This window comes from Mastomys coucha, unplaced genomic scaffold (assembly GCF_008632895.1).
Source record: "Mastomys coucha isolate ucsf_1 unplaced genomic scaffold, UCSF_Mcou_1 pScaffold18, whole genome shotgun sequence".
Classification (NCBI taxonomy): domain Eukaryota; kingdom Metazoa; phylum Chordata; class Mammalia; order Rodentia; family Muridae; genus Mastomys; species Mastomys coucha.
This window is the reverse complement of record NW_022196900.1, coordinates 75,281,579-75,294,847: the sequence shown is the minus strand read 5'-3', so window position 1 is coordinate 75,294,847 and position 13,269 is coordinate 75,281,579. Positions and strand designations below refer to the sequence as shown.

Genomic DNA, 13,269 nt, shown 5'->3' with positions numbered 1-13,269 from the left:
TAAGATATTAAGAAAAAGTAATCGTTACTTCCTGTTGTTTTTGTTGTAAGAGGTGGAATTAGGTTTGTGTGAATTTGTTGAAAGATTAATTTCTTGCTTCTTCTAGGGTATAGTTTTGCTCCTTATGTTGATGTTTTCCATCTATTATCCTTTGTAGGGCTGGATTTGTGGAAAGATATTGTGTAAATTTTGTTTTGTCATAGAATATCTTGTTTTCTTCATCTATGATAATTGAGAATTTTGCTGGGTATAGTAGCCTGGGCTGGCATTTGTGTTCTTGTAGGGTCTGTATGACATCTGCCCAGGATCTTCTAGCTTTCATAGTCTCTGGTGAGAAGTCTGGTATAATTCTGCTAGGCCTGCCTTTATATGTTACTTGACCTTTTCCCCTTAGTGCTTTTAAAATTCTTTCTTTGTTTAGTTCATTTTGTGTTTTGATTATTATGTGACAGGAGGAATTTCTTTTCTGGTGGAGTCTATTTGGAGTTCTGTAGGCTTCTTGTATGTTCATGGGCATCTCTTTCTTTAGGTTAGGGAAGTTTTCTTCTATAATTTTGTTGAAGATATTTACTGGCCCATTACCTTGGGAGTCTTCACTCTCTTAGGCTTGGTTTTCTCATTGCGTCCTGGATTTCCTGGATGTTCTGGGTTAGGGATTTTTGCTTTTTGCATTTTCTTTGACTGTTGTGTTAATGTTTTCTATGGTGTCTTCTGCCCCCGAGATTCTTTCTTCTATCTCTTGTATTCTGTTGGTGATGCTTGCATTTATGACTCCTGATTTCTTTCCTAAGTTTTCTATCTCTAGGGTTGTCTCTTTTTCTGATTTCTTTATTGTTTCTATTTCCATTTTTAGATTCTGGATGGTTTTGCTCATTTCTTTTACCTGTTTGATTGTGTTTTCCTGTAGTTCTTTAAGGGATTTTTTTGTTTGTTTGTTTCCTCTTGAAGGGCTTCTAGCTGTTTACCTGTGTTCTCCTGTATTTCTTTGAGGGTGCTATTTATGTCTTTCTTAAGGTCCTGTATCATCATCATGATAATTGATTTTAGATTTGAATCTTGCTTTTCCGGTGTGATGGTGTGTCCAGGACTTGCTATGGTGGGAGTATTGGGTTCTGATGATGCCAATTAACCTTGGTTTGTGTTGCTTATATTCTTACGCTTGTTCTGCACCATCTGATTATCTCTAGTGCTACTTGCCCTTGATAAATCTGACTGGAGTCTGTCCTTCCTGTGATCCTGGTTGTGTCAGAACTCGTCAGAGTCAAGCTGTCTCTGTGATCCTGTGATCCTGGGCTTGTTAGAGCACCTGGGAGTGGAGCTTCCTCTGGGTGTTGTGGGACTGGCTGCAGAGTTTGCACCAAAGGTCTGCTCAGGGCACCAGCCCAGGGAATCGGGAAGTAACCTGAGCCACTGGGCTGGCAGAGTTCCTGTGTGCCTGAGTCCTGCTGGTCCCAGTTACTCTCTGTATTAGGACAGATGTTGTGTCCTCCTCACTTCTGATCCTGGGCTTGTTAGAGTGCCTGGGAGTGGAGCTTCCTCTGGGTGTTGTGGGCAAAACTCTTGAAGTAGGGCTGGAGATTGTTTCAAGGGACTGGAGAGGACTTAGGGGTTATGAACACTTGTTCCTCTTCCAGAGGACCTGGGTTTGGTTCCCAGAATCCACAGCAGCTCCCAACCCCCCTCTTCTCACCTCTGCCTACACTAGGGATGCATGTGGTGCACAGACATGTAAGCAAAGCATTCATACACATAAAGTAAAATAAATAAAACTAAAAAGGAAAAAAAATTTTTTTTTCGAGACAGGGTTTCTCTGTGTAACCCTGACTGTCCTGGAACTCACTCTGTAGACCAGGCTGGCCTCGAACTCAGAAATCCACCTCTCTCTGCCTCCCTAGTGCTGGGATTAAAGGTGTGTCCCACCACTGCCTGGCAGGAAAAATTTTTTAAAGGAACCTCTAGAAAGCCAGGTTGGTGGTAAACTTTGTGAGTTTGAAGTCAGCCTGGTCTACACAGTAAGTTCCAAGATGGTTAGGTTAGAGTTATGTAAGAAGACTCTACTTCTAAACAAACAGACAAAAATAAAACAAACACACAGAAAAAGGCCTTTTCTTTTCAAGAAACTCAAATATTAAAACCACAAATAAGCATCTTTTCAGGAAGGGACCACTGAACACACTAAAGGAGAAAAAGATTAAAATGACCAAGAGCTGCTTCTTGTGTCAAGGCTCAAACTCCTGTACACTCTGGCTCCTGAGACTCTGGAGCAGGGTGGTGTGAATTTCAGGCCCACAAAGAGATGGAAGCAGGCAGATGTGTTACTCTGTCAAGAGAAGTAGCTGAGAGCTTATATTTGATTAGAGAGTTGAAGTGGGGGTGGGTGGGGGGAGAAACTCTGGGCTTGGAGTGAGCTTTTGAACCTCAAAGCCCAACCTCAGTGACACTTCTCCACCAACAAGGCCACTCGTCCTAATCCTTCCCAAATAGTTCTACAACCGGGGACCAAGTATTCTAACGTATGAGCCTATGGGGGCTGCTGTGTTCAAAACACCACAGGAAGGGAAGGGAAGATTGCTATCTGGAAATAAGAGGATTTTACAGATTGAGTGAATCTGGAAAATGAAATTAGAATGAGAACTCCATGATGAAGCCTCATCCTCACCAACAGGATGCAAAGTCATGCAGGCAAAGAACCGGTTATTTTATTTTATTTTCCGAGACAGGGTTTCTCTGTGTAGCCCTGGCTGTCCTGGAGCTCACTCTGTACACCAGGCTGGCCTTGAACTCAGAAATCCACATGCCTCTGCCTCCCAAGTGCTGGGATTAAAGGCGTACGCCACCACTGCCCGGCTAAAACCAGTTATATTTTATTTTATTTTATTTTATTTTATTTTATTTTATTTTATTTTATGTGTACAAGTGTTTCATCTTCATGGATGTATATTTACTATATATATGCATACCCAGTGCATTGAAGACACACTAAGTACAAAGTTGCTATCCCATGTCTAAAAGATACACTGCAGCTGGGCGGTGGTGGCGTACACCTTTAATCCCAGCACTTGGGAGGCAGAGTCAGGTGGATTTCTGAGTTCGAGGCCAGAGAGAAACCCTGTCTCAAAAAACCAAAAACATAAAAAATAAAAAAATAAAAGACACACTGTGTGCAAATTTGCTATCCCATGTCTAGAAGACACACTATGTGCAGGACTATTATCCTACCACCAAGACGACACAGTACTTGCGAAATTATTCACTGCATCATTGTTAGCAACTATAAAATATTAAAAGGGAAAGAAACCATTGGATTCCTGAGGGTTCATCCACAGTAATGAGAGGATATGACTGAAAGAATTTGTGGTTATGAAATAATTCCCAATGCAAATTTTGCCCTGAAAATAGAAGCAGGGTGGCCTCAGCTCAGTGCTTACGGGCATTGCTCTTTCAGAGGACTTGAGTTCAGTTCCCAGCACTACATAGAGTGACCTGACTCACACACACACACACACACACACACACACACACACACACACACACAGACATACATGCACACCTGGGGCTGGAGAGATGGCTGAGTGGCCCTGAGCATACATTGCTCTTGCAAAATCAGTCCAGTGCTCTTTCTTAACTGTCTAGTCTTCTCTCCAGCCCTACTTTGTGGTTTTTTCTTTTTTCTTTTTCTTTTTTTTTCTGAGACAGGGTTTCTCTGTGTAGCCCTGGTTGTCCTGGAACTCACTCTGTAGACCAGGCTGGCCCCGAACTCAGAAATCCGCCTGCCCCTGCCTCCCAAGTGCTGGGATTAAAGGCGTACGCCACCTCCGCCCGGCTATTTCTTTTTTTAAAGTTTTTTTTTTTCAAATGTGATCCATAATCCTGACAGAAAACCCTTCAATTTTCAGGACAAATAGGAAGCAAAGAAAAAGGATTTTAGCTGGGCTGTAGTGATGCAGGCCTTTAATCCCAACACTCGGGAAAGAGAGACAAAGTGCCTGAGAGACTAAAAACTAAGGAAAAGAAAAGTTTTGCTTGTTTTGATTTGATCTTTTTAGACACCTGTTTGTCACCATGTAGCTCTCTAGCTGTCCTGGAACTCACTCTATAGAACAGGCTGGCCTCAGACTCTCAAGTGCTGGGATTAAAGGCGTGTACCACCACACCTGTCTCAAAAAACACTTCTTGCTAGCACCTTCTACAAGACGTGGTTTCTGTTTTGTTTCTCCCACTTTAAGTATTAGAAGTTTAGCTTCTTTGTTTTTTTGGGGGGGCGGTTAAAATTGGATTTATCTAAGTTCTCATTAGTCTCCATAAGCCAATGAAAACAAAGGCCCTTAGTTTTAGTGCTCCAGGGAAGGCAGAGAACCTGCCAGGTGTCCACAGTAAGAAGTAAGGCTTATTTCTTCGAAGGCCAAAGCTTCCTTGCTCACTCCCTAATCACACGACAGACTGAAAACTCCATCTGGATCACAAAAGGCTTCTCTTCTTCCCAGAGGGCATAGATCAGAAGGTACAAGCCTTTAAAACAACACCACTTATAACAGCAGCAACAGTAGCAACAAGGTTTAAATGACTTGATCAGACAAATAATTCAAGCCACATGTGGTGGCTCATGTCATAGGAGGATGAATCTGAGGTCAGCTTGGGTTACAAAGTGAGACTCTCAGGGGAGTGGAGGGTGGGGTGGGAACAACTTGCTAGAGCCTGATAATGCTCTCCTTTAATCCCAGCACTTGGAAGGCAGAGGCAGGCGGAGCTCTGAGTTTAAGGCCAAGCCTGGTCTAGAGTGAGTTCCAAGACAGCCAGGGCTGCACAGAAAAACAAACAAACAAACAAGAATAAGACCAGTAAGGAAAACATGACATTGCTTAAAGCTCCTCTCTAACTGCCTGGCACTGATTCTCACCAGTCAAGGCTGGCCCAGGTGTGTGGCCTGAGCCCTCTCCTCTATTCATCCTCACAGCTTCAAGTCTACTATCTTCATTCCATCCAGGTTTGCTTCCCAATTGGATGATGTGTAGACAGCCTCAGAATATCCTGCCTAAAATGAATCCATCCCTACAGAGTGACTCTAAGTGTTCCCTGAAAACGAGAAGGGCACCAGCCACCTCCCAGGGACTCAAGGATGCGCCTCCCCCATCTAGTCCCCCCCACCCCCATCAACTCGGTAAAGCACTAACTTCTGCTCATCTGTTATCTTAGAATGTCACACACTGACCAGGGACGTCCAATCTCCTAGAACTGGAGTTACAGAGAATCACTGCCCCCACACAGGCTGTGGTTAATACTGCGGGATGTCTAAATTGTACGGTGTGGGGATCTGAGCTTCATTTTGCATTGAGAAACGACAGAGGTGCTCATCCTTAGCAGGAACCATCAATCCAACTCTATGAAAACCTACTGCGTTGGTCTGGAGGGATTATGGCGTCTCTTTGGTCTATGGAGGCTGTGTACCCTGCCTGTGTCATCAAGCCTTTCTTCTATTTCTCCACTGAGATCAGAGAGGCTGGCTTGACTGAAGTCTCAGATCGCGGTTTCCCCAACATCCCTTTGGGTCAAACAGTTGCTTAAAACTGTATGTTAGAGGGTCTAGGTAGAGAAGTGGGGGAGGGGATAGAGGGCTTGTGAAGGGGAAACTGGGAAGGGGGATAACATCTGAAATATCAATAAAATAACCAATAAAAAAATGGAAAACAAAGTGCTAAAGTTCTGTGGTTTCCCGACTCTGCAAGCATAAGACCTACAAAGAATTGTGGGATTGGATGGATGCTGAGTTGGGAGGGATTGGGTGTGGCCGTGACTCCGCCCAGTGGTTCAGAGGCAAATAAAAGCTCCACGCAGCCATTGTGGGATTATGGCGTAGTGGTGTTGGGACCCACGCCTATGACGGTATACGGAGCATCCTCCCGTTTGTCTGAACTTGGGTCTCAGCCGACATGGAGCAGGACAATGAGCAGCAGGCTATGCACCAGCCTCCCACGGTGGGTCTTGGGTCCACCCTAGGGTGGTGCAAGTTTTGTGGAGAATGGAGCGTGGAGGGGGAGAGGGAGGGAGAGAGGGCACAGCCCAAGGGAGGCTTGTTTAGTTAGTCCAAATATGGTTTTGTTGTTGTTGTTGGTTTTTCGAGACAGGGTTTCTCTGTGTAGTCCTGGCTGTCCTGGAACTCATTCTGTAGACCGAGACAGGGAGGGACATTCGAGGCTGGCCTCGAACTCAGAAATCTACCTGCCTCTGCCTCCCAAGTTAAAGGCGTGCGCCACCATTGCCCAGCTCAAATATGTTTTTAAAGAAAGTGTTAGAGTCTGTGTTGGGTGGTGTAGGTGGAAGGGTTCAGCTGAACTTTATAGAGAGGAATTTGTGTACTATGGGGAGGAAAAACTTACTAATTGAAGCCCTTTGCCAAACTCAAACTGATAGAGCGTGGCTTACTTTTTTTTTTTTTTTTTTTTTTTTGGCGGGGAAAGGAGGGGAGTTTAAAGATGGTGTCTCTATAGCTCTGGCTGTCGTGGAACTCTCGGTAGATCAGGGATCTGAGAGCGATTGTAGGTAATGTATTGCGGGAATGTTGAGGAAATTTATTTATTGGAATCCTTTACCAGACTCCACTGGTGGTTTCTTTTGAGGGGTGGGGTAGAGGAAGGTTGAAAGATCTTTTTTCTGTGTAGCCCTGGCTGTCTTGGAACTTGTTCTGTAGACCAGGCTGGCCTCAGACTCAGGTCTACTTGCCTCTACTTCCAGAGTGCTGGGATTAAAGGTGTGAGTCACCATGCTGCCATTTTTTTAATTTAGTAATTTTATTTTTATTTATTTTGGTAATCCTCTCCTGTTCTGGGTTATGTAGATCCAGGCTAGCCTCGATAACAGAAATATTAAAGCCTCTAACTCAACACTCCCTCTAAAAATGCTCTTATGGACTAGAGAAGCTCACTTGAAGGTAATGATATTAGAAAGCTATTGTGGGGCTGGCAAGATGGCTCAGCAGGTAAGAGCACTGACTGCTCTTCCGAATCCTGAGTTCAATTCCCAGCAGCCACACACATGGCTCATGGCCATCTGTACAGCTACAGTGTACTCATATACATAAAATAAAATAAAACAAATCATTAAAAAAAGAAAGCTATTGTGATAGTCCAAGTGAGGGTTTAAACAGGGATCCTTAATGTACAGGAGAATCTGAACTTGGGGAGTTATTTTGGAACTGGAACCAGGACTGATGGAAAATATTTGGAAAATAGAGGGCCACTTCTGATGGGAAGAGGCCGGGTACCCCAGAAGTAATCCTCCACAAGGTTTTTTGAGACAGTCTCTACATAGTCTGGCTATCCTGGAATTCATATGTAGACCAGGCTACCCTCTAACTCACAGACCCACATGTGGCTCTGCCTCAGGAGTGCTGAGACTAGAGGCATGCACCCCCACACCTAGCCTTCCCACAAGTCTTATTCCAAGTCAGGCACAAGTCTACTCTGATTTATGTTGGCTGCTAGCCATGCAATGGCTTATTTCACACATGTATAAAGTATATTGAGCACATTCATTCCATATTCCCCTCATACCACCTCCGATTTCTACTCTCATGCCTTTTTAAGACAGTACACTGAGTTTAAATGGTCATGTCTTGTTCCTTATAATTTTAGGAACACACTGAGTTTCATACATGCCTGTGGGTTTTAGGGTTATTTACTAAATCATGAATAATTTACCAGTACAGTTTATACAAATAATTCCCCTTCCCTCAACAACCTTAAACTACTACTAAGTCCTTAAATAAGGGTGCAGTTTCACGTCTCTTCCCCTCTAAAGTTTAAAAATGTGCCTCCATAACTAAAACGATATTTCTTAGAATCTCTGTAGCCCCTTATTGGTCTGGAATTTACTATGAAAACCAGGCTGACCCTTAAATCTGCCTGCCATGTGTCACCATACCCAGCTTGCCAAAATATTATGAATTCTGTTGAAATTAGTAACAATTTCTTTGGTATATATTCTATAACTATTTTCTTCACGGTTTTCATGGGTATTGGTGTACGCTGCTTAAGTTAAAAAGTACAATTGGTGTTGTGGCATATGCTCTCTATATAGTATTATATAAATTTCAGGTGTATTATCTTTATATTTCTTTCTTTTTTTTTTTTTTTAATTATGTATGTGAGTACACTGTAGCTGTCTCAGACACACCAGAAGAGGGCATCAGTTCCCATTACAGATGGTTGTGAGCCACCATGCAGTTGCTGGGAATTGAACCCAGGACCTATGGAAGAGTAGTCAGTGCTCTTAACCGCTGAGCCATCTTTCCAGCTCCCGATCTTTATATTTCTAATCTAGATCTCAGTATTAAATGTTGTTTAATTACAGTAATATCTTTTGTTTGTTTTTGTTGTTGTTGGTTTTTTTTTCCAGATAGGGTTTCTCAGTATAGCCCTGGCTGTCCTGGAATTCACTCCCTTTGTAGACCACACTGGCCTCACAGAGATCTGCCTGCCTCTGCCTCCTGTACGCGGAGATTAAAGTAAAGGTGCGTACAGCCACGCCCAGCGAGTAATGGTGCTTTTTTATTCCAGCCTCCAGAGATCCCACAGGCAGGAGGCAGAGGCAGAGGCAGAGGCCGAGGCAAGTAGGTCTGAATTCAAGGACAGCCTTGTAGAGAGAGTTTCACAACAGCCAATGCTACACAGAGGAACCTTGTCTTTACCGAGATAACTTGGCCACGTTGTTAATCTGGGGGTAAATCCCTGTCTTTATAGCTGGTTTTACTCTAGGACTTGAGATGGGATTTTTGCTTTGTCCTTTGCTCCCACTCTGCAGCTCTGCAGCTCTGATGTGTTTACCATGGAGCCCTGCTTAAGAGTAAACTGACTGCAGGCATGTACTGCTTCACCTTCATCAAAAGTGGTCTCTTTTAGCCTAGGATTCAAGTTTGAGCTCCTGATCTCTTTGTGGCATGCCTAATTTGTCCTGGAACTCACTTTGTAGACCAAGCTGGTCTATCAAACACAGATCCAAGTATGGATGTAGACCTCTCAGAGCCCAGGAGCTCCCAAAACGTGTTATTAGAATTCTGTTTGGTTAGGAGTGTGCTAACGATGTAATTGTCTTAAAATTTTATTTATTTATTTATTTATTTATTTATTTATTTATTTTGGTTTTTCGAGACAGGGTTTCTCTGTTTAGCCCTCTGCTGTCCTGGAACTCACTCTGTAGACCAGGCCAGCCTCGAACTCAGAAATCCGCCTGCCTCTGCCTCCCAAGTGCTGGGATTAAAGGCGTGCGCCACCACCGCCCGGCTAAGATTTTTAATGTAACACAAGTGACTAATGGCCACGTTAGTATTCTCTGAAGCCTACTGCAGTCCCTTATCTAACAACTTGCAGTTTAATCTAAATGTATCGAGTCATTAGTATCTAGAATTGTCAAAAGCAAAACTTCACATGCATAAAAATAACTCATTCCACACACCATTAATGAAATGGTGCTTAACAATTAGACATGGCCTGTATTTACTCAAATACAAATGAGGTCTGGTGGGATGGCTTAGCAGGTAAAGGCACTTGCTGTCAAACCTAGTGACCTGAGTTCAATCCCTGGAATCTACCTGCAGGAAGAGGTTTTCTTTCTCTTCTTTGTGTGTGTGTGTGTGTGTGTGTGTGTGTTTAATTTTTATTTTATGTATGTGAGCACATTGTCTCTTCAGACAGACCAGAAGAGGGCATTGGATCCCATTAAAGATAGTTGTGAGTCACCGTGTGGTTGCTGGGAATTGAACTCAGGACCTCTGGTCAGTGCTCTTGACCACTGATCCATCTCTCCAGCCCTGTTTTTTGTTTGTTTGTTTGTTTTTGTTTTGTTTTGTTTTGTTTTGTTTTGAGACAAGGTTTCCTTCTCTATCCCTGGCTATCCTGGAATGCAGATGTCAGCCTGCCTCTGCCTCCGGAATGCTGGGATTAAAGGCATGTCTCAACATACCCAGCCAAGAGGTTTTATTCGTATGCGTATCATGTATGTGCCTTTATATGTGAGTGTTAGTATAAGACCCAGTGAGACCCTCAGAGAGTCTTAGCCCCAATGCGCCACCCACAGATCACAGCTTGACAACAGATTGCTGCAATAACATGAGGTTTATTGATCCAACGTGCGTGGCCAATGCACGTGGGGTTGCTCATCCTGGTAGGAAGAAGCAACCAAAAACTCACAAAGCACACATCTTTTATACTTTACAGAGGCAACAGGTCTAGTTGGCTTATTCTGATTGGTGCAGTATCAAACGAAGGATCTCTTCAGGCATTGGTTGGCTTACTCGAGGGGGCTGCTCTTGGCTACATTTCCCCCTTACCTAACTCTTGTACCTGGCAAGCTCCTGGAACGGGTCATGCTGGAAAGTCCTGGAATTTTTTGTAAGATCAGGGTATTCTTGGACCCCAGTACAGGGAGAGGTAGAACATCTAATCTTCTTACAGGTTATGTTCTGGTCAGCTTTTAGTTCAGCCCAGCCCTCCTGACCTTTAAAAACTTTCTTTTTCTTATACAAACAGATGTCTCTACTATAGGCAATTTTGGCTTCTTATTTCTTTCTCAAAAGTCTTGTTTTTAACCTTTATTTCTATATTCCCAGAACTCTGATTTTCACTTTATTACTTCATTAGCATGCGTGAGGAGGACAATTTGCATGTTAGTCCTTGTCTTCCAGCTGTTTTAGGCTAATTTTGGTTATTTACCAGTGTATGTGGCACTAGGATAAGAGATGCATTTATTATTGAGCCTGGCTTTACATGGATTGGAATTCAGTTTGTGTGGTAAATGTTTTGTCCACAGAAGTACCTTCCCTAGCTCTGGTCTTTTTAATCTACCCATCCTGGTGTCCAGGAAGAAAGCTGTAAACTGACAGTTTAACATCCCTGCTATCATTAGCAACACGGTAAGCTCCATAGTCAGACAAAATTCTAATAAAGTGATGAGCTGTTCCAGATGGGACACGACCTCCAAAGATCCAAAGACCATAGTGGCTACATAAGCAAAGCCAATGAGGTCCTTGGTAAGTGAACCATTTGTCAGGTATGGTACTCATGCCCGTAAACCTTAGCATTTAGCAGCAGGTTAAGGCAGGAGGATTACTGTAAATAGGCAACACCCTGGGCTACACAGTGAATCTCAGCCAGCCTGAGGTTGAGAATGCAGAGCAGTCTCTTCTCTCAACCTGTCGAGCTCCTGTGGCAAGCCATGGTCAATTAATCATTGGCCGGTCCTGGAGGTCGGGGTAAGAAATGTGTGGAGCTTAGAAGTAGAGCAAAAGGGAGTTTGTTCTCACGTGACTTTTTTTTGTAGGATAATAAGATGTTGGTGCCAGTGTCGCATACGCCCGGGTCTTCTGGAAACAGCCAATTTCATCAGCCACCAACCACTCAGTACTTACCAGAGATGATGAGGCCCTATATGGTATCAGCTGAGGAATTCAGATGCAATGAGGGAGAGTGGCAGTCACAGCTCATTAGCTCCCTACCTGAGCATGGTGCCCTGTGCCCCTCCCAGCTGACTCCTGTACCTTCCCAGAATTATTGTCAAAGATCTATTGGGAGGGGATCCCATGTGATGCCAGTCAATTCAGGTACTCTGGGAGTGACCATTTCCTTCAGTGAGAATCTGATGTCTCGTGGCCTGCCAAGTCCAGCTTCCTGTGGAATCTCCATGATGGCTCACAGTAGTGCCCCAACAATGCCTTATTCAGTACCCCCAACAGTACCTGCCACCACGGGCTCTTTAAAACATGGAATATTGTTGGTCCCAGGCATGGCTTCCTCTGGGACCCATGCTGTGACCCCCTTTATGGATCAGATGTTGCCCTCGGTCAATCCCTGCAATCCTGAGATGCACCCAGCTAGGTTCCAGACATTGCTATCTTTAGACTCCCAAGATTCACTTGTGACCCAGTCAAATGCCCAGGAAGAACCTTTCGTATGTGAGCAGCCCACACCTGCTCCACAGGAGACAGAGAGCCCCAGTACTTCAAGACAGGCAACCAGGAGACAGTCCCCAGTTTCAAGGCCTTACGTCTGCTCATATGACAACTGTGGAAAAGCTTATACCAAGCGCTCTCACCTTGTGACTCACCAACGCAAACACACAGGTGAATGAGGTATTGGGTGGAGGAAGGGATATAGAGATTTTTGTTCTTCCTATATTGTTCATAAATTTATTTTATTATGTGAATGAATGCTTTGCTTTTATGAATGTCTCTGTACCACATGCATGCCAGGGCCCCATAGAGACCAGAAGGCTTGGATCTCCTGAATGAGACTGGAATTACAGACGGTTCTGAGCCACCATATGTAGGTGCTGGGAGTTGAACATGGGTCCTGCAAGAGCAAAAAGTACTTTTAACTGTAGCAGTACCTGTAATGCTACTCAAGCTGTCAGTGGTGTTGCTCGTCACTACCCACCCCAATGTTCTGGGTTCCCGAGTGAAAGACACATATAGCCTTTATATTTTTATATACCTTAAACAGCTCAATGGTTGGGCCCCTTCTTAAACCTCCACGTGGCTAATCTACCTCCTTCTGATATTCCCAAGTTATCACTCACTAGAACCTATATTTCATCTTGGCTGCCCCGGATGCAGATGGGTGGACCTCTCAGGTACATTCCCCCAGCTCCTGCATGGCAGCTATGCTCTCTGCCCTGCACCTCTCATGCATGGCGTCTTCTCTTTTCCTTCTCCTGGCATGGCTGATCTCTTCTCCTCCTCTGGTCCCTTGCCTGGGAATCCTGAAAGTCCCCGCCTTTGTCTCTCTCCCCAGCCATTAGCCACCAGCAACTTTATTTACCAATCAAAACCAACTGGGGGCAAGATTTCCTCAGTGTCTTACTGCAGATGTGTGGATTCTCGTGAAATTTTGGGGTCCCAGGTTAACACAATACAAGCAGCATTAGGCCAAATCCACAACACTTAACTCGTGAGCCAGTTGTCAAGCTCATCTTTTTGATTTACGCAGGACCATTGATTTGTAATTGCTTAGGGCTACCCTTTCTCTTCTAAGCTTGGAGCCAAGCCCTCCTGGCCCACTAGCCTGCAGTCTTATCTTGTGGCCTTTGCCTCCCACTGATCTTCCTCTCCCACCTTGTTTTTTGTTTTTGGTTTTTTTTTTTTTTCTAATTTAACTCTTCCCCCACTCTCTTCCTAGGTGAGAAGCCCTATGCATGTGACTGGAAAGGTTGTACATGGAAGTTCTTCCGCTCTGATGAGCTTGGACGACACAAACGGATCCATACCAGATATCGACCACATAA

General features: G+C 44.1%; 1 protein-coding gene across 1 annotated transcript; it reads left to right on the top strand.

Annotated features, from left to right (window-relative positions):
* Positions 1–5,859: 5,859 nt before the first annotated feature.
* Klf17 (Kruppel like factor 17) lies at positions 5,860–13,264 on the top strand (the record flags this gene model as incomplete). The annotated part of the gene is made up of 3 exons (XM_031377015.1): positions 5,860–5,972; positions 11,311–12,109; positions 13,164–13,264. Coding segments are annotated over exons 1-3 (945 nt in total), but the record flags the coding sequence as incomplete, so codon positions are not given.
* Positions 13,265–13,269: the final 5 nt, after the last annotated feature.